At 46.7% G+C, this 19970-nt stretch overlaps 1 protein-coding gene across 2 annotated transcripts in view; it reads right to left on the bottom strand.

Annotated features, from left to right (window-relative positions):
• Window positions 1-5598: 5598 nt before the first annotated feature.
• The window catches only part of TMEM273 (transmembrane protein 273), a 28622-nt gene continuing 14250 nt past the window's right edge, over window positions 5599-19970 (bottom strand). Inside the window, exons 2-7 of one of the 2 annotated variants that reach the window (XR_012497948.1) lie at window positions 16514-16567; window positions 15489-15629; window positions 14243-14273; window positions 13039-13062; window positions 7205-7639; window positions 5599-6411 (exon numbers count right to left, since the gene is read on the bottom strand). Coding sequence is in view for 1 of the 2 variants with exons in the window: in XM_019730152.2 (XP_019585711.2) it covers window positions 7615-7639; window positions 13039-13062; window positions 14243-14273; window positions 15489-15629; window positions 16514-16567 (275 nt within the window). In the remaining variant the exon portion in view is untranslated. Of the gene's footprint in view, window positions 6412-6438; window positions 7640-13038; window positions 13063-14242; window positions 14274-15488; window positions 15630-16513; window positions 16568-19970 lie in introns of those variants that run through there. The other variant, XM_019730152.2, reaches the window with a different exon arrangement.

Raw genomic sequence — 19970 nt, forward strand, 5'->3', positions numbered from 1 at the left:
TGGGCCAGCAGGCCTGGCTGCAGGGAAGAGACATAAGGGCAGGGGCTCCCAGGGTGGACTGGGCAGACCCCAGGGGCACAGCTAGTCACACCTTGGGGGCATGGCTGGGCAGATCCCAGGGCATGGTTCCTCTGCCTTTCTAGCTAAGGGGCGCGCCCAGGGATGTGTGGCCTATGACACAAACAGAGCCTGGGGAAGTTGGGTATGACTGGCTTCCAGCGCTTGGAGAGCTGAAGGAGCTGATCCAGTTGCCAGGATGGAAGGAAGGCCCACTCAGATTCTGTATTTTCAGCCCCAAGTTCATAGAACAGAAAACAACCAGCATTTATCTACCACTAACTGTGTGCTAGGCACAGGGCAAAGTGTTTCATTACGTCATTTAATCCTTACAGTAGCCCTAGAGGAGACCACTGCCCTGACCTCAATTCTCCAGTAGTTCCAGCAAGTTGGTGCTCAAGGTCAAACAGCTGCTGCGTTGTGGAGCAGGCGTTTGAACTAGGGCCCACGTCCATTTACAGCACAGGCTTTCTGCCTCACAGCCAGCCGGATTGTCCTCAGTACCCACCAGGTCCGCCCAGCACCCTCCCCGTGTCCCTTCCCACCCACTCTGGACACCTGCCCCAGCCCACAGCTCCTCCACCCACTGCCATCCACCAGTGCTGAGTAACTGAACCCCTCAAAATGCTAGCGTGAGCCCCAGCCTTGACGTTGCTTCCATTTTGTAAAGGCGAAGGCAGCTTTACAATGTTTATTTAAAATCGTGCCAGGGAAATGCTAAGTGCATATTGTAAGTTATCATTAATTTGAAGAGCTATTTCCCTCTGGGAGACAAAACTGATTTCCTGAGCAATAGGTGAAGCTGAGAAGTTACACTACATTTGAGTTTTCTCTGTTGGCCTTGGCCTAAAGACGAACTTTTGTTGCTTTCCCTCATTGCTTTTACAGCATGAATACAGGCTCCCCTCTCAGAATGGCACAGGCTGTGGAGGGGTTCCCTTCAGCACACAGGTGATGTCTGAGAGCATGACCACCCCCACTTGTAAGTCCCAGGTATCTGTGTCACCACCCTGGGATTGTACCTGCTCCTCTTCCCCCTTCTCACAGTCTCTTCCCTTATCTGGGTGAGTCATTACCGTCCTCATTTGGGAAGTCAATGAAAGAAGATGATTTTGGCCTGCCTGACACCAAGTCATGCCTATCCTAGCTGGCATCCATCTTTCTTATGGGGACATCAAGGATTTTACATGGCTAAACTTAAAAAAAAACAAAAAAAAACAACAACAAAAAAAAACATATTTCAACATTATTTTATCTCTAAAAAGTTTCACTCTCGTGGAAAAACTTCTCTCTCTTTGAGGGCACATTCCTTTCCTGCTGTTCTGCTCTTCTGCCCACCCTCCTCTCTGGGGAGTGGAGTCAGCCCCCTCGGCCTGGACATTATTGGGAGGGGAGGAGGCCCCACAGGTCAGGTGCATAAAACCCTCCATGTAGTCCTCTACAACTTTAATCATTCTTTTAGGGTCGAGATGGCACAGCCACTGTGATGAGCTGAGCTGGCCTGGACTCCGTGCCTGCCATCATACCGAGAGAGTCTATACTGATTTAAGGCCTGTCCCATATCACTTCATCCAACCAGTGGGAATAAAGCCATCTCTCAGCTAGCTACTCCCAAGCCAGAGACGAGAAATGAGTGCTCACTTGCCCTTCCTCCTACTTATCCCATCTCTCCTGCACCCACAGGTCCCCCTCAGCCTGACTCAGTCCTCATTTGCAGCTGTCCTCACAGCATCCCCACCTTCCACCTCCCCCAGACACTGGGCTGTCCTTGTCCCCTAATCTCGTTTCTACCATGCTGCTGTCCTTTCTTCACAGAAATCTTACAGCTTCTTCTGTCCAATTCCTGACCTGGTCGGGTCTTGGTCAAGAGAGTCCACCCCCTCAGGCTATCCCCACAGGACAGCAGAAGCAACTCAATTTCCTTTGCTCTCTCCAAGGGCAGCCTGGCAAGGAGCCAAATCTAAGGTGCAAATTGGGACAAAGATGCCAGAGAGGGACGTATTTCCATCCAATATCAAGGTCCAACATCCTTGGAGACCAGGCTCCCCATAATACTAAGGTTTAATACCATTATACATAATACTATTACTGAGACCATTTTCACAGTGGCCATGCTACGCACACACTGTGGCTTTAGAAGTAAAAATTCTATCTGCCTTAGAGAAATTCTCACGTCTGTGCCAAAAGAATATACACAAGAATTACCATTGAATGTGGTTTATAGTAACAAAAAATTACAAATGGCAGACATTAAAAAACTGAGTATAACATTGGAAATTATTTCAATCAATAAAAAAATGACAAAAAAATTTAAAAGCAAAAAACATTAGTGAGCATGTGGGGAAAAATACTGCTTAGTATACTGTTAGTGGGAGAGTTTAATTGATAGAGCATCACAGAAGAAGATGTAAGTAGTAATTATTACTTTTATTTTCAGTTTCCCCCCATGGTAATCAGTCTATTCAGTGTCTCAACTTTTTGAGACACATATAGTTATTTAAATTTTCTGGAAAATCATCCATTTTATGTTCAAATTTACTCCTATAAAAGTATTCTTTGTTATACTCTTTTAATATTTTCAACTTCTGTATATCAATAATAATAAATGTTTGTTAAACACCTACTTTCTGTCTGGCACTATTCTAAGCTCTGAGGATACAAGACAGACAAAATCCTTGTCCTCAAGAAGCTGGCATTCCTGTGCAGGATAAATAATTGATAGATGAAAGGATACTTTGGTCTGCTTCTATTGTTCGTTTTGTCTTTGGAGTCACATATTCCTGCTTCTTTGAATATGTGGTATTGGCCCATTGAGTAGTGGACATCGTGGATGCACATTGCGGAGATTCTGGATTCTGTTGTCTTCCTCTGAAGTGTGTTGATTTTCAGTTGGTCTGTGTATTCTTAGATTTTGGATTTGTCTATTTAGCATCCATTAATCACAGGGCCAAACTTACAGCCAAAGTTGTTTATAACCCCTCTGCAGTCCAGCTTTTGCAGGCAAGTGAAAAATCATATTATAAACCCTCCAACCAATCCTGAGTGCAGAGCCCCAACCACCTCTTTTATGTAACTGTCACACACCAAGCTAATATTTCTCCTGCCCTCAATCACCCAGGGCCAGATGTCAGACAACTGGAGATCACCTCTATAACCCAGAGCCTGACAACATTATTCAAACCAGCCAGTCCTAAGCTGTTTTCCCTGGCCTGCCTTGTCTCTCCTGTCGGAAATACCAGGAAGGCTCTGGGTCAGGCTTTTGCCTTGCTCCAGTCTACTGACCAAACCAGTGCTCCCCCTGTGGCTCTACATGGTGTAGGATTTACATTTCCCCCTTCTTTGGGGGGAAATGTAAGCACTAAATTCATTTTAAGTGACATTGACTTCTGGTCATTACTTAGTGACATTTATTAATTAAGATCTGGGCACAGATCATTAGTCTGTCAAGTTAAATTACTGGCAAATCATCTTAATTCTGTAGAATCCTGGTCCTAAGGTTTGTTGAGTGGGTCTATTTCCGTTTTCTCCTCTACTCCTAGGGCTAAACCCCTAGTCCCGGTGTCAATGAGAAGCCAGATATGTTTACCAAGTACATTAGTCAGGGTTCTCAAGAGAAGAATAAACACATACACACACACACATCAAGGGTGCCAAAAAATGTATACATTTGGACACTTTGGTCAATGTTGCTCAAGCAGTAGTTCATCATAATCAGAAGTGTCTGGACCCTGATGGGAACCACTTTGAGCACCTCTTGTCATTGCAGAAGTCAAATGTGACTTGTATTCATCTTTTGTTATTGGTATATATTAATACAGTTTTTTCTTTTCTTAAAATGTGTATACATTTTGTTGGCACCGTGTGTGTGTGTGTGTGTGTGTGTGTGTGTGTGTGTATGTATGTTGCTGTTCAGGTCTGAAGGCTGTATGTGGTAAAAATCCCTCTTGCTCTAAGGAGATCTGTCTTTTGTTCTATTTAAGCCTTTAACTGATTGGATGAGGCCCACCCATAGCATGGAGGACAATCTGATTTACTCAAAGTCCACTGATTTAAATGTTAATCTCATCCAAAGAAACACCTTCACAGAAACATTCAGAATAATGTTTGCCCACATAACCAGACACTGACCCAGCCAAGTTTCCACAGAAAATCAACCATCACACCACATATTCTCTATCAGTTGTAGGGTAACTACTCAAATCTCTGCTCAGCTCTTTTCAGTCTTCCAGAAATTATTATCCCATTTTATAAATGAAGAAACTGAGGCATAGCAAGGTTAGTTTTCCAGCTCACAAAGCAGCATTTGGCTGTAGAAGCTGTATACTCTACCATCACTCTAAACTGCTCAGAGGAGACCACAAATGAAGAGAAAACTTAAGTCTGTTGAAATTCCAGGACCATGAACACTCAAACCCAAAACATGCTGAGAAGTGTGGCTGGGGTGCTGGAGGCCTGAGTAACTTCCCTGCACTGTGCATACACAGCCTCAGAGATGTGCCACTCGTTTGTCACCCGGTGATAATGCACAGACGCAAAAATCATATTCTTTGAAGGATGATTCACTTATTTAACGCATCTGAGATTATGACAAATGACTAAAGAGTCAGTCAGCTGGATGAGCCTGGAGCACAGCCTGGCCCAGGCCCTTTCAGGCTTCCTGTCCCGGGTACCAACCCCTCTGCTGGCATCTTCAGCTCTGCTCAGCTTCCCTCTGTCTGAGCACCACCTCTGCACATTCCATCTCATGGTAGATGGGTCTTATACTCCTCCAGGTGATTCTTTCCTGTTTTCTCTCATGGATCCCAGAACACATTCTGGAGCAATCTCCTATATGCATGTTTTTAACCCCAGTTCACAAGCGTGAACTGGAGGAATGTGGGGTTCACTCTCTCTCCAAATGCAGCCCACCCATTGGCTCCCTAATAGTTGTTACAACCGACCCAAGACCAGTTGCAGACCATTTCCAAGACTAGCTCCCAGGTCCTCTCCAGCCTGGGCAAGGACTCGAAACCCTAGGAGTGGTGATGCTGAGCGAAGAGTGATCGGCTTTCCCCTCACCCCCAAATCCACCTGACAGTAAGTCATGCATTGCCATCTCCAAACGCCATCCCAAACCCATCCGTCCTCTGAATCTCTGCTGTCAGCAATCCAAGCCAAGCCACCCTTACCTCTTGCTTGATTGGGGCCAGGACGCACAGCAGAACTCTAGGGGACTGCAGAGTGATACTGACATGTCAAGACTCCTTTGAAAAATCACAATAACTCTGATATTGTCATCTCTATCTGCTTAACTTGTTGATCTACCACTCAACTATTTCCAAACTCTGATTATGAGAAGGGGTGTCATTGATTTATTTGTTCAAACCCCCATATATTCTATAACAGAATATATCATAGAATATATTAGAATTCTATGATATGTATACTTTTAACACAGAGAAGAATATACACGCATATTTATTTAATTTTTATGTATTGATTTTAATTTATATATTTAACATAAATATATTTTTAATTTGTAGATCTAGAGATTAACACATACTTAATTTGTTGACCTTGCCAGATAACTCTCCCCCAGCTCACCTTCCCCTCCTCCAGTTACTGAGTCCTGGAATCAGCAAACCTGGCTGATTCCCTTAGATCCTGGCTGGCTGCTGCCATCTGCAGCCTGCTCCACCCATGTGGGGATGGCTTTTCATCTGGTGTTTGAGTGTCATCTGCCCCTTCTGCTTTGGGCAGGGTGTTCTACCCACCAAGATAGACTGTCTGGGAACTGCCTGTGTTCTGGGGGCCCAAGGCCTCCTGGGCTGGGAGGGCAGGGTTTATCCCAGCCCCTGGTCTCCTGCTCCCAAACCAGAGGGTAAGGCAGTTGGAACGGCCTTCATTCAAGACATTGCACCCACAGACACAATGACTTTTTGTGGTTGCTTCCAAACACGTCCAAGAAGGTCTATCCTCTGGAAACTCCATCCCCAGGAGCTGGGGTCCAGTAAGACTACCACAGAAGGAAGCCACTGAGCTTGCATTTGGGTGTAAGCCAAGGAGACCCACTGCAAAGGGCCTCCAGGCCCTTCTACCTCCCAGGCATGTCAACCTTTATAACCGAAGGAGAGAGCACTGATCTTCAGCACATTTCTCTGTGTTCTTCACACAGGAGAACTTGTGTGGGGATGAAACAAAGCTGGAGCCCAGGAGTGATGCTGGGATAATATGTCACAACATAGGATGGGGAAGAGGACCCCGCGGTTCTGTCATGTCTATAGAAAATAAAATGATTACTGAGAATCCAGAAGCATTCACCTTCAGTTCACAAGTGTCTCTGCCATTCACAAACCAGATGTCTTAATTGAAATGCTGCTAAAAGAAACAAATCAATTAACAGACAGCTTACACATTGGTTTATTCTATCTTACACACAGAAAATTGCTTATGAGTATCACATTACCACTTCAGGTTATCAGTTAACGAAGGCTGCTAATGAACTACGTTGTTATCAAGTTGGAGAACAGACGCCCTGGGAATCCAGGCAAATTATTATAACACAGCACTTTGTTTTGAAATGTAGCCCATCTTTCATCACACACAAGGAGAGTAACCTAACCCAAGGAGAGCCAGTCCATACAACCACCTGGATTTCTGTTGAATGGAAAGGCAACATGTATTCCATAATGCAGCCCCACAAACATAGGGCTAATATTACACGGGAGAGATACGTTAATGGGACCTGTGCTACAAAACCTTATGTTTATGGGAATAACAAAAAGATGTGGGTTCCCTAAGCCGCTGCCAGTTGTGTCCTCCATGACAAGGTGTGCACATTGTAATAATAACCACAGAATAATTCTATAAGCATAACAATAATGGCTGAGATTTGTATAACTCTCTACAAGCCATAGCATCTACTTTCTCATTTAATCCTTTGTTGGCACCATCATTTAAAGAGCTGCGGGCCCAGTCCATGGATGTCAGACCCCTTCCTATCACTCCAGCCCAGCCTGCCATTTCTTCCTTCGGAAGATCAGTCTTTCATTTACAGGAATGGAGATTTCCCCCATGGTCTCCATGTATCAGGGCCTCTGAATGTTCACAGGGGAATTCTTCTGGCAGCTAAGAAGGTGAGGCAAACAGTTCTGGAAATGCTGCTTACCTGTTGATAATGGTGGTGCTATCTCTGTGTCTTAAGTTTGGCTCTCATTCCATGAGCCATTGCTGTGGGCGGCTTCCATCGACACGTCCTATCGTGCCGTCATAGATGCATGAAGAGTTCTGAGATGGGGACCATGACAGGCAGCGAGGATTTATTGGCTTCTATCCTTTCCTACTCCTGGATAAAGTGTGCATGCCTCCCTCTATGCAGCCAGCTTCTTGCAGAAGAGAAGCGATATTTTCCTTCAAGACAGAGGCACTGGAGGTCCTGTTCATTCTACTATCTGCCCTGGATATTGAATTCCACATGAAGGTCTATCACCAGCTTTGGACATTCAAATTTAAGACATCCCCAAAACTGCAATGGGCAGTTTTCCAGACTGCCAAACCCCTCCTGAAGCAGCTGCTCACTCAGAGTTCAATCACTCGTGCATCACTAGAAAGGAAAAGAAACATCTGGAAGTCTATTGACAAAGTGACAATGCTCTTACTAATCATGGCATATGTTTATGGGACACACAATTAAACAGGTATGAAAAAGTTCATCAGCAAATCTTAGTCAGGTTGGACATTTCCTCACACAACAAAGAAAGGGACCTGAAAACCAGTGGCTTCTAAGTAAAGAGGAGAGGTTTTCAGGTAGAGCGCAACATGCCAAACCGAGGCGACAGCACCTCATCCACTTTGATGACACAAAAGGAAGAAGTCAATCCCCAAGGGTAACAGGTATAACTAGGGGAAAGAGCCACTCTGTGTACTTGAAGAGTTTATACAGATCTGGACAGATGCTACGAGGAACAAGTGAGACAGACCTGTGGGAGTGTAACTGGGAACCGGTATCTTCAAGTCTGAACTATATGCTGTTACAGAAGGTGAGACGTTTCTATACTTAATGTATCAGCTTTGAAGGAAGGGAATGGCAGCATAGATATATATTAAAAACCAGGAACAGAGAAGAAAAGATGAGGTCACCAAACCAGACTCCGATACCATAGAGCTTGGGCTGAAAGTAGGGCAGAAAGGCACTGTGGCCCCTCTCACCTGAGGGCCTCACTAACACCTCCATGTTGAGACTGAACTCACACCAGCACTTTACTGTACTTTCAAATGAACATTATCTGTAGTTATAGCAGAATGACAGACATAATGCTTACGTTGCATACTTGTCTGTGCCATTCCATTGTGTGTATTCAGTTTTACTATCTTGAGGTCTAACAAACATTTCCCCATGGGAGAGGGGGTAACAATAGCAGAAAGAGCAGAGCAAAACATCAATGTGACAAGCCAAGTCAGTGGCCACAACTCGTACCTACCTATCCCATGTGTGAGAGACCCAGGGCACAGGTCGAGGTTGGGGTTACAGAGCTTGATGGCAGCAGAGCTGATATGGAAGACAAGCAAGTTGGACACAAGCAAGGATAGCAGGAGAGAGAAGTGGAGAAGGGATTCTGAGAGCCCGTGTGCTGTCAGGTATTTGCACTTCTCCATTAAAGTATGATGGGTCCAGAAGAACACAGAGTTTAGGTTGGTCTAGAGGTCCACGGGCTCAACACAAAGTTCATCCCTCTATTATCTTTAATAAGTCCTGAATTCAAAAAAGGGCCCCTTCAGGTGTTACTAAGGAGAAGTTCTACAGTGGCTGGAGCCAGCCAGTATTTGCACTTGAATTTCTGATGCCCAGAGAAGATGGGCAGACCAGGAGGGCAGTCTCCTGTTATCCCTGATGGCCCAGAGCTGGGGAAGTGGCACTTGTAAGCTACCTCATGGAGGAAGTTGTTCTCTGACAGGGCAATGATTCCTCTTTGTTGAGTATGTCACCCGCCTGTAGAGAGCCAGGCACAACCTGCAGGAAAAGATAAGCTGGGCAGGGGCTGAGATAGCATCTGCTGGCTGGACTGGTAGGTGAATTAGGCTGCAGACCTGGGCTGGGTATCAAGAGAAAGAGAAAGAGACTTTTGGAGATCATAGGATTATAGTGGCTGCCTAAACCTGCCACGCTCTATAAAAATTATATAGACCAGTAGAAGAGAAGAGAAAAACAAAACGAATCACAAGGGTGCCTATATATCCAGGTTTGCCTAGGACAGTCTCAGGGTATGTCTGCTGAGGGTTAGTTAATGCCTGCTAATGCGGAAAAGTCTTTTGACCAAATCCAACACACATTTCTGATTTTAAAAGCTCAGTTAAATAGGAATCGATGGATGCTTCCTTAGCATGATGAATACATGTAATTCAGCCCTAAAGCCAGCATCTTACTCAAAGAAAACCATTAGTGGATTTTTCCACCACGATCAGGCACAAGACAAGCATCCATGCTGTTTCCACTATTATTTAGTAGTGGTGGTCTTAGCCAATAAAATCAGAGAGGAATAAACAATTAGAGCCATAAGAATTGAGAAAGAAAACCTACAGTTTGGCAGATGACATGATATCACGAAATTTAGAACATGGTAAAAGTGGCAAATAAGAGATCAAGAAGAAAATTACACAAACAATAAAAGCATTCAATAAATTCAATAAGGCAGCTGCTATAATGTTAACATACCAAAAAAAAAAAAAAATTCCGTAAGCAATCAATGACCAAGTAGGAGATATAATGGGACACTCCTTTTACCAAAGCAACAAAATCATAAAATATTTAGAAATAAACTTAACAAGAAATGTGAGTAAGAATAAAATCTGAAAACTCTCCTGAGACACACAAAACAGACTTGTAAAAATATATCTCTTCAATGAACGATTGCTTAACATTGTAAAGAAGTCAATTGTCTTCGATTTAATACATGAATGTAATGCAAGTCCCCCAAAATACCAAGATGTTTGTTTCCCAAGATAGATTCTGAAGTTGATTGTAAAGTTCATATGGAAAAACAAACATGTGAGAAGCGCTAGGACAGAGGAGCAAGAGTGCGCTCCTGACAATGAAACACAGCAGGGACCAGCCATGCCAGATGGCAGAGGGCACCATGGAGCCTCCACGGGTAAGAGCATATAGTAGCTACTGAGTAATCACAACACTGTTGCAGGATAATATAAAGTCTAGAAACGGTCCATGTACACATGGAAACTCAGAACATGATAAGGGTGGCAAATAAAACCCTGGGGAAAATAGGGCTATTTTAAAAATGATGTCGAAATGGATTGCCATTTGGAAAAAGATAAAATTGTCTCTACCTCATGCTATACACATCACAAGAAATGCCAAGGGGATCAGAGATCCAAATAGAAAATAAATTCACACAAGAACTATAAAAGAATATATTTATGTACATTTATGTACATATATAAACATTTCTTTAATTTTATAAACAATTGTACAAATGTAAAAAAATGTTAATTAAATATATTTCATAAAAGGAACACAGGAAGGATAAAGCAGAAGCTATTGAAAACAGTTTCCTAAAGTGTGGTGGAGTGGACAGGTAGGAAGGCATGACCTGTCTGAATTCACCTGTTTATACGTCTTTATCTCTGAACCATAGACACGTTTTACATACTCAAAAAATAAAATTAAACTAAAGGGATTAAGAAAGAAAACATGAAGACAGCATAGAGACTAAAACAAATGTTTCTAACTATATCAAATTGATAGCACAATCACATAGAGAAAATAATTCAATTTTAACACAATTGTCTGTACACATAGAAAGCTAAATTCTAAGAACAAAAGGAGCTGCAAAGAAATCTTCAAGTTACTGAGTAAATTTGCAGTTGTATCGTGGTGTAATTCTGGAAGTGTGTATTATAGGATAGAACAAACAAGTTAAAACAAAACAAAACACCTTTATATGGTTGAGAAGCATGGAATGAGAAAAGCTTAAGAAGAACCTTGAGATACTGAGTTTGTAATTTAAATATCCATTTCCTGACTCTGTCCACTGAGAGGTCCTAGAAGGTATGACGCCTCAGTAGCCAGAAACGTTGTGCCCAGATCTTGGTTTCTAAAAACTATGCCAAATCAAAAAATGAAAGGAAGGAAGGGAGGGAGCGAGGGGAGGAAAACAGGGATCCTAGGGAAAATGGGTGATTCCAGGTCTGAGAAAGGACAGTAAAAGGTGAACCTGGGGTACTGTGTTGTATCAGAAGTTTAAGAAATGCTGTCAAAAGCCACCACAAAGTGATTTGTATTGAACAAACTTGGGACAATTTAAGCATAAAAAGACTCATCATGGCAATGAATTAAGATTTATTGAAGTCCATAGGTATAATGTTAAAGAGGTAAGAAAAAGAAAAAAGAGGTTTAAAAAAAAAAGTCATTTTTTCCTAAAAGAATGCCAGCTATTACATGCAGAAAGAATGCTAGAATTAAAAACAGCATCTTGTAACTCCCAAAGCAATAACTAATTCAAACATGAATCATGACGAGATATTAAATCATGGGGTGAAGAATCGTTGGCGGGTGGTCAGGCTATTCACATGGTCTCAAAGCACCACCCCTCAGATTATTTACTAGTTGCAAAGGGGACATTTTATTTCAACAATGAAGAGATCTAGCAGTTGCTTCCTTGACCAAGCAATTAAATGTAGCATCACCAGCAGTGAGAGAGCCTGGCATCATATGCCTCCTGATGCAATATGATAAAAGATACACAATGTCACTTCAGTGGAATTCTTCATAAAAATTCTCAATCTGAACTTACTCAGGAGGACACAATCAGACAAATACAGAAAATAGGACATCATACAAGACAACTTCAAAATTGACAATGCCATGGGGGAAAAGGCAGAGGGGTTGTCCAACATTTAAAAAGACTAAAAAGAGATGAAATAAAATGCAATGGATCCTGGCTTGGAAAAAGAGAGTGATAGTCTTGGTTGTTTCCATGTCTTGGCCACTGTAAACAAAGCTGCAATGAACATTGGAGCACACGTGTCTTTATGTATAAATGTTTTCAGATGTTTGTCACCCCAATAAATTTAAAAAATAAATTTAAAAAAAAAAGAATTTTTAAATGTGGAAAAAAAAAAGAGTGATAAAAGGTACTTTTGAAACAATTAGAGAAATTTGAATATAGGCTGTGTAGTAGATGATATTGAATGATCATTTTCTCAAGTGTGGTCGTTGTATGATTATGTGGGAGATAACATGGTGATGTATTTAGGGGTGAAATATGATATCTATACTAGTTTTTAAGCGAATCAGAAGACATATATGTAAACAGAGATAATGCAAATGGGCAAAATGTTAATTTGTGAATCTAGGTGAAGGATGCGTATGTATGTTTTTTCATTACACTGTTCTTTCAATTTCTCTGTGGATTTGAAGATTTTTCAAAAAGAAAGAGAGAGTACGTGGGCAGTGCACAAAGTTTTGGAAAGTGGGCCCAGGGAACGGGAATTGTAAACCAACGATTCGGGTAAACTTAGAGAAGCTGACTCCTTTCCTCGCAGCAGTGCTCCTTCAGCCAGCTGGCCGTGGCTGTGTCCCACTCCTGCAGGCCCTGCCCTGCATGTTCAGGACTTGTCCACTCTAAGACCCCAAAGCAGAGGTGAAAAGTAGACACTTAACAAAACTGATAGCTTGATGACACAAAGAAAGTTTGGGATTTTTTTTCCATCAAATTGACTAAGTTGGCTAATGGTTTGGTTGGCCCCTGTCAAGAGACAGTCTTGGTAAATGAAAAAAGGAATTAACCACTTTGCTGTTAAAACCCAGTTTTCTCGGCTCTAATCAGGCCAATGCCCCAAAGAGATGCTGATTCTGGGTGTCACAGCCATCCTGGCACAGGGACTTCTGGCCCATGGTTAGCAATCCTCACCCCTTCTGCATGGGACCCTGCAAGAGAGCCACCAGCCACTGCAGGACAGGCGCTGCCCTTTCTCCTGGCAACTCACCTTTCGGAGAAGTTGAGGTTTAACCTGTAAAACAGAAGAAGAGGATGTTGATTAAATAATTCCTAGACGACAGAAAGCACGAGCAAAGTTTTGCTACAGGAGAACGGCTGGCTTGTCCTTAGCTTTTTCTCTCAAGTCTAACTTCTTCCTGACTCAGCCTGACTCCATCTAGTGTTAGTTTCAGAAACTTGAATTGCACTTCCCTTCTCTTCGAAAATCCCTCCATTTGTAAAGGTTCTGTGATCTGACCAGTTCCAAGGGCAGTTCCCTGCACAAGGTAGGGGCTATATCTGGGGAGAAAGCTCCCAGCCGGCCCCCTCTCCCCTGTTCTTCATTTCTTCCTTCCCCTCCTCCACCTACCTGCCTTCCTCCCACTCCCCTCACATCTTTCTCCTGTGCTTCTCTTTGGCAATGTTTATTGTGAATGACTATTGCAGCCACCTCCCCTGGACAGTGGCTATTCCTCCTATAGCTCTGATGTGTCAGAATAATCCAGAACTTCCAACACACACAAAACGGCGGTGCTCCTCTGACGTGATACATGGCAACGTAAAAACACAGTGACTTCCCGTTTGTGCTGTGTGGTCCACAGCAGCATCTTCCCACATCATGTGTCGGTCATTCATTATGCATCATCCCAGCCTTTCCCAGCCCCTCAACCCGCTGGCACACACCAGGATTAAAAATTGGGCTTTGCAAAATCTTTTATTTTTGTGAATCCAGATACTAAGATGTCCCTGAAACAGAGGCTGCAACAAGCTCTGGAGACTTTCAGGGACACTGGAGTTTCCAAAACCAAGTACCTTAACTCAAAGTGCCCCACGGTGCATGTGGGCAGTTTGTCTGGCCAAGGGAGCATCGCTCATCCGTGGGTGGTGTCAGATCACCATGCCAGAATCTCCATCTGTCCACTCTATCGTCCTGACACGGGGCGGGAGCTGGCCATTTAGTCTGCTGCCGCACACCCAGGGTGCCTCCACCCCCCAGGGTGCACAGAAGCAAGCCCAAATCCCTTTGGCCACTATGCCCTGTGCCACCCCCTTCGTCTCATGACACCTGTCCACTGCCCCAAAGGAGCAGAGAGTAGGTGAGAGGCCATTGGGTGCATTCCTGTCTCCTAGGAAGCATTTCAGAGTGGAGACAGGGGTTAGGATGACAGGCAGGGGAGCAGAATGGATAAAACAGCAGTGACATGATACCTTACCTTGGGGTTTTCTTCTTTAGCGCAATGGTGTCTAAACAGAGAGAGCCGGGTGTTAGGAACAAGGCACTGTGGTTGGTGTGCAGCTCGCTCAGTGCCAGGCAAGGGTCTGGGGGTCAGAGCCGACCAAGGTCGGGCAAGGCCGAGGGGCTCCCAGGGTCAGGGCCGTGGGGGGCAGTGATTTGGGCTCAGTGCTCTGCCCCTGCTTTCGGCACTGTCAGAGGTTCTCTATCTAGGTCCTGTCACTGGGACCCTTAGCTCAGCAAACAGGTGGGACTGAGGCTCCCCCTGGGACACCTGTCCTGTAGTTCCTCACCTCCCCCTGCACATGCAGCTCCTGTGCCCGTTTGTCCTCAGGAGAGCTGGCATGTCTCCTGCTCTGTGATGAGGAAGCCGTTTGCTCTCCCTCCTTTTTCATCGGGACCAGACCTTCTCAAGAGAAGTCATCGCGTAGGGATACAAAATCAGTGGCAAACAAGCTCTTCTGACTAATTAAGCCCTTCATGCGGCTGGACGCACTGATCTCAGGAAGCCCTGGAGGACAGCTGCTCCCCCTCTCCTGGGCCAGATGACTCCTTCCCCATGCCTTCTGCATCTCTTCACAGATAATCTTGGAATTTTCCAGAGATACTGTGAGGTGCCTTCCCCCTCATGCTCAGGAAAACTGCATGGAAAACTGTACCATCATCCCATTAAGCAGTCTTATACAGGTCCCACTTGCTTCCTGCAGGGCCCACCTTGAGAGAAAGGGTGCAAATCCCTGCTGCATTTTGCTATTAAAACTCACAAACTGACAGCTCAGCATCAGCACCTTGCAGGTGCCCAGGACACTGAGAACCAGGTGGGGGTCATGTCAGCCCAGCTCTGCTTGGATCATGAGGACTTTCCCAATTTATGGGGAGCCACATAATTGGTGCTGGCAGCACCTCCAGCCACCCACCTGCGAGGACCAGCCTCATCACCTCCAGGGAGCAATTTTATCTGATCACACTATTTGGATGAAAATAGAAATTTCTGTTTGAAACCAACTCAGCTCCCTTGCCCACCTTTCTCCAGGAAACCTGAGTCTTAGGAAAACCAAAAGGGACTAAATGGAAAAGTACAGAGAGACAGACAGAGACAGAGACACAGGAAGGTCACTGCACTTCTTTTTAGCCCCCAGTTTTTCATTCCTTCTCCAGCTGGTGTTCCGGAGTGGCCGTCAGTGTTGTGCCGGGGAGGCCTGGGCTGAGCGGCACGGCCCCCTCACCATTGTATCCTGGCGCCGGGCTCCTTAGGTCCGAGGAGTCGTTATCGAACAAGTGCTTCCTGATCATGCAGATCTTCAGGGCCAGGAAGCCGGCCGATAGGGCTACGCCCAGAGCTGTCCCGATGATGGCGTACTTGATATCTGAAGTGTAATGATGAATTGAACAATGGCCTTCAATCGGTCAACACCCTGCAAAGGTCTTCTACAACTCCCTTTACATTTGGGATGAAGTCCAAAGTCATGCGCGTGGGCCCACAGCTCCACACTAACCCTCTGAGGCCAACCTACTTGCCCAATCTTCTGGGAGCATAGTCACATCCCAGACTCTTCACCCACACCCTTTCCCCTCTTCCTGGAACTCCATCCCTGGTCCCTTCAGCTGTGGAAGTCACTCCCAGGTGGCTGATGGCTTCTTTCTCTGGCCTCCTATAGCCCTTCCTCACCTCCCCCTTCATGAATTCATTTCTCAAGTATGTGTTAATTGCCTGCTCTGTGGTGAGTTCTGAAGGCAAATGAAGGAGACCTAGTGCATCTTGGGGACCATGCAGTTAGGGCTCACTCTAATGTCAGGTGCCAGGGTCGGGCTGGGCTTACATGGGGGTCAGCAGCTTTCCAAGAGGAGGGAAATTGCACTTCACCCTGAGAGGTGAGCTCTAAGGTGAAGAGGAGCTGGGATCATGCCAGTGGAGGGAGGCCACTGGTGAGGGCATGGAAGCACGGCATAGCCTGTGTCCGAGGATCACAGCTGCAGTGCAGGGTGTATGGGCATGGGGGCTGCTCGTCTCACAGAGCATGGACAAAGGTGGCCCTGGTGACTATGACCCTTTTGAGGACAGGCTCTCGGGCAGGACCATGTCCCCAGGATAAAGCTGTGTTAGCCACTCAGGCAGGTCTGGAGGTGAATGTTGTCCTTATTCTTTGATGACCAGCAAGAAACACAAACCAGCATGCCGTTCCTCCCCACCCCGCACAGGTCTCCTTCCTGCCCTCGCCTCCCACGCAGAATAAGCTGGGCAGTGACCTACCTATTTCGGCCCCAGCAGGTTTGCCCGTTGCCAACACTTGAGCTCTTCCAACATCTGCGAAAAATGAAAACCCAGAGTCTGGTTAGGACAGAACTGTTGGCTGTCATCAGGCCAGGCAGGAGTCAAGGGCCAAACCCTGTCCCCAACACCCACTCCCACATACCTAGGGAAACCTGCCACAGGTATCGCTCCTGTTTGGCCACTATCCTCAGGAGCACAGAGATGGGCTCCTGGTTGCCACAGAGTGTCTGGGAGCCTTGCTGGGATGTTAGAGGCCTCCCAAACCCAGACCAGGAGAGAGGTTCTGTTGAGTTCAGTTAAGCCAGCTCTTTGACACAGTTTCCCAGACCCCCACTCTGACCCTTGCCTGCTTCTCCAGCTTCCCGCATCACTCCCACAAGCTCTCTCATTCTAGCCATGCTGGATTGCTTCCAGTTCCTGACACAGGCTGGGGATCTGCTGCTCCTGGGTCCCCTGCCCGGCCCCATCTTCTCCCCTCTCCTTCTTCACCTGGTCTTGGTTCCATGTCCCTTCCCCCCACACGTGGCTTAGCTGTCCTCTCTGTGTGCTCCACAGTAGTTGCACTCACCCATCATAACTGACCACATCATTTACTTAACAACTTATGTGGCACTGCTGTGTGCCAGGCACCATCTGAAGCTTTGCTGCTATCAACCCACTAACTGCGTCTTCCGGTTGGTCTCCCACTGGGCTGTACAATGCCCTGTGGGGCGTTCTTCTCGCAGCATTTGACACAGCGCCTAGCACATAGGAGGTGTTACTACATATTTGCTGAATGAATGAATGAATGAATGAATGAATGAATGAATGAATGATGTAATACAGCATGCTGCAGCAGTGTCTCACTCTTCCAGCCAGGGCCTGCACCCTTAAGACAGGAGACATGGCTTGTGGCTGGGGCCGTGGTCCCTGCAGACAGGTCCTGGAAAAGCTGAGGCAGAGCTGTGGGCTTTGGAGAGGAGGCGCACACTAATTGGCCACTTATTTTGAGGCAGATATTGGTGCAGCACTTGCATTAACACATTTGACACTCACAGCAACAACTCTGTGAGATAGGTGCTATTATCATCACCAACTGATTGATGGGGAACGGGAGGCATGGGGACTTGAGGGTGTGCCCAAGGGCCAGGAGAAGCCGGAAGTGGCAGGGCCAGGGTCTGCCCTGCAAGCACAAGTCCTAACAGAATGACACCCAAACCCTCAAGGCCAAGGTCTGGAGGGTGCTTGGGTAGGGGTGGATGTATGGTGAGGCCAAGCCTGACGCTAGATTCACACTTTCAGGCAAAGGCAGAAGCAGGAAGTACCACGAGCATTTTTTCTTAGAAAAGGGAGCAGGTGACTTTGTTGGGAGGGACGAGACCTTCCCAAGAGAAGTCCTCTCCCCAGTGCTGGTCTTATAGAGACTGAATGATGTCTGCGGCATGAAAACAGTGAGGGTGTTCTCCACGTGACCACACTCAGTGCTGCGCAGGGTGACGTACGTGTAGGATTGACACTCCACAGGGGACATCTTCACTCTGTGTGCTTTGGGTGAGAAAGGGACCATCCTAACGGAGTTTAGGATTTTTCTGGAGGCCTCACTTGGTAAATGGGTAAAGCTGGAGAATTCTGAAGTAAAAATGCACAGCCGTATTACTCACATGCCCTCTCGGAAATTCAGTGACTCCTCCCTCCGTGGGGCTGATCCACTCACACACATACCACAGACACCGCCGTGCATAATAGGACCCTGGTTTTGTCAGTTCTCTGAAGCCCCCACCGAGCTTCCTTGTTTCTTTACATCAACCCTGTTGCGCCAGCTCGGTTGGAAACCATTTCAGGGATGGGACAAAGCCTTGTGTTTTGCACAAGGTCGAACTGAGCTGACTAAGCCAAGAGGCTGTGCCTGGGAGCGACTTCCAGACTAATGCCCAAAGTCAGGGCTGTGTGTGCTGCACGCTCTCCCTCGCTCCTTTCCTGACACCGTCCAGCCTCTCTCTGCCTTACTGGACAGAAGGCAGGGCACCAGTGGGTGAGGCCAGGCTCACTAAGGGACAGCCTCTCCCCTGGCCCCTCGCACACAGACATCTTTCCTGGCTCCCACCATCGCGCTCCACGTGTAACATGCAGCATAAAAACTTCATTCAAGCTCAAGATGAAACTTGAATGGAGAAAGAAGAAAGGACACAGACCAGGATGAGTGAGATAGAAAGGCCCAGAGATATAGAGAAACAGAGAGAGACACCTAGAGAAACACAGAGACAGGCACGCACAGGGACACACATGGAGGCTGCAGCTGAGAAGTTCAGACGACTGGCAGGAGGGGCGAGAAGGAGAGAGGAGGAAGAATGTCCAGTGTCAGAAAGGCCTGGCCCTGTGCTCCTGACAGCACCAGGCTGCCTAACACCCTTCCGAGCCCACCAAGTGCATCATCCTAAAATCACAGCTCCTGTCCCTCCCTGGCAGGAAGTTCCTGGCTGGGGCTCAGTTCAGCCCCTACTCCTCATCCCCCAACACAAGGTCAGTGTCCTTAGTCACCACCCTCCATCCTGTGTCCTCCCCAAGCCCTGAGCCACTCCTAGTTCCCAGCCCCCAACAGCTCTCCAGGCTCTCCTGTCTCAGAGACTGAGTGAATGCCCTCCTTGGGGCTGCTGCTCGGATACCTGCAGACAGACAACCCTGGGTAAAGGACCACACTGTGCACTCCATCAGGACACAGTCCCCTCCCAGGAATTCCTGCTAGCCAGACCATGGCCACTCGGCGGCAGCCTTTCCCCTCCTCAGGGAGGGAAATCCCTCTGCGCAGCATTCCCCCTGCATTCTGCATCTGCTCTGCGCTCTAAGGAGCCCCTGGGTGAGGATCCGTCATGAACATACTAGCCCGCCAACCCCACCTGGTCTCCTGCCAGGGTCATGAGCTGAGGGAGGCCCCCTGTGAGCCCCCAGTGCTGATTTTCCCTGGCTCTGCAAAGTAGCTGGAGGATGGATGGCCCTAGCGGGGTTGGGCTACGAACACAGCCAGAGCCTGTGCTCCTGAGTTCAGATGTGTGAGAGACCCAGGAGGAAACTGGAAGCCACTGCACTTTCTCTGCTGGAATTCTCTGGGTTCTCTTGGGAACAGGAGGAGGGAGCACAGCCTTCAGAGGACAGGATCTCAAACCAAGGGGAGACTCCAAAGGGCCTGAGCAGGAGCTGGCTTTCCTGGGGACATGCAGGGACCCTGCCGGCTGGTAGATGTGCAGGGCAGTAGGAGGTATAGCGCTGGTCACATCTAACCTGACCACCAACACTCAAACTGCCCACACTGAGCTGGGTGCAGAGGGCAGGAGCAGAGACCCTGAGCACTCTCCTGGCTGCTGCCTGGAGCACAGCGCTGGGCGATCCCTAGAGGGGCCTGCTGAGCTCGCAGGGCAGCTTCACCCACCCAGCCTCCACATGAGCCCAGATCAGGTCCTGC

This window comes from Rhinolophus sinicus, linkage group LG07 (genome assembly GCF_036562045.2).
Source record: "Rhinolophus sinicus isolate RSC01 linkage group LG07, ASM3656204v1, whole genome shotgun sequence".
Taxonomy (NCBI): Eukaryota; Metazoa; Chordata; class Mammalia; order Chiroptera; family Rhinolophidae; genus Rhinolophus; species Rhinolophus sinicus.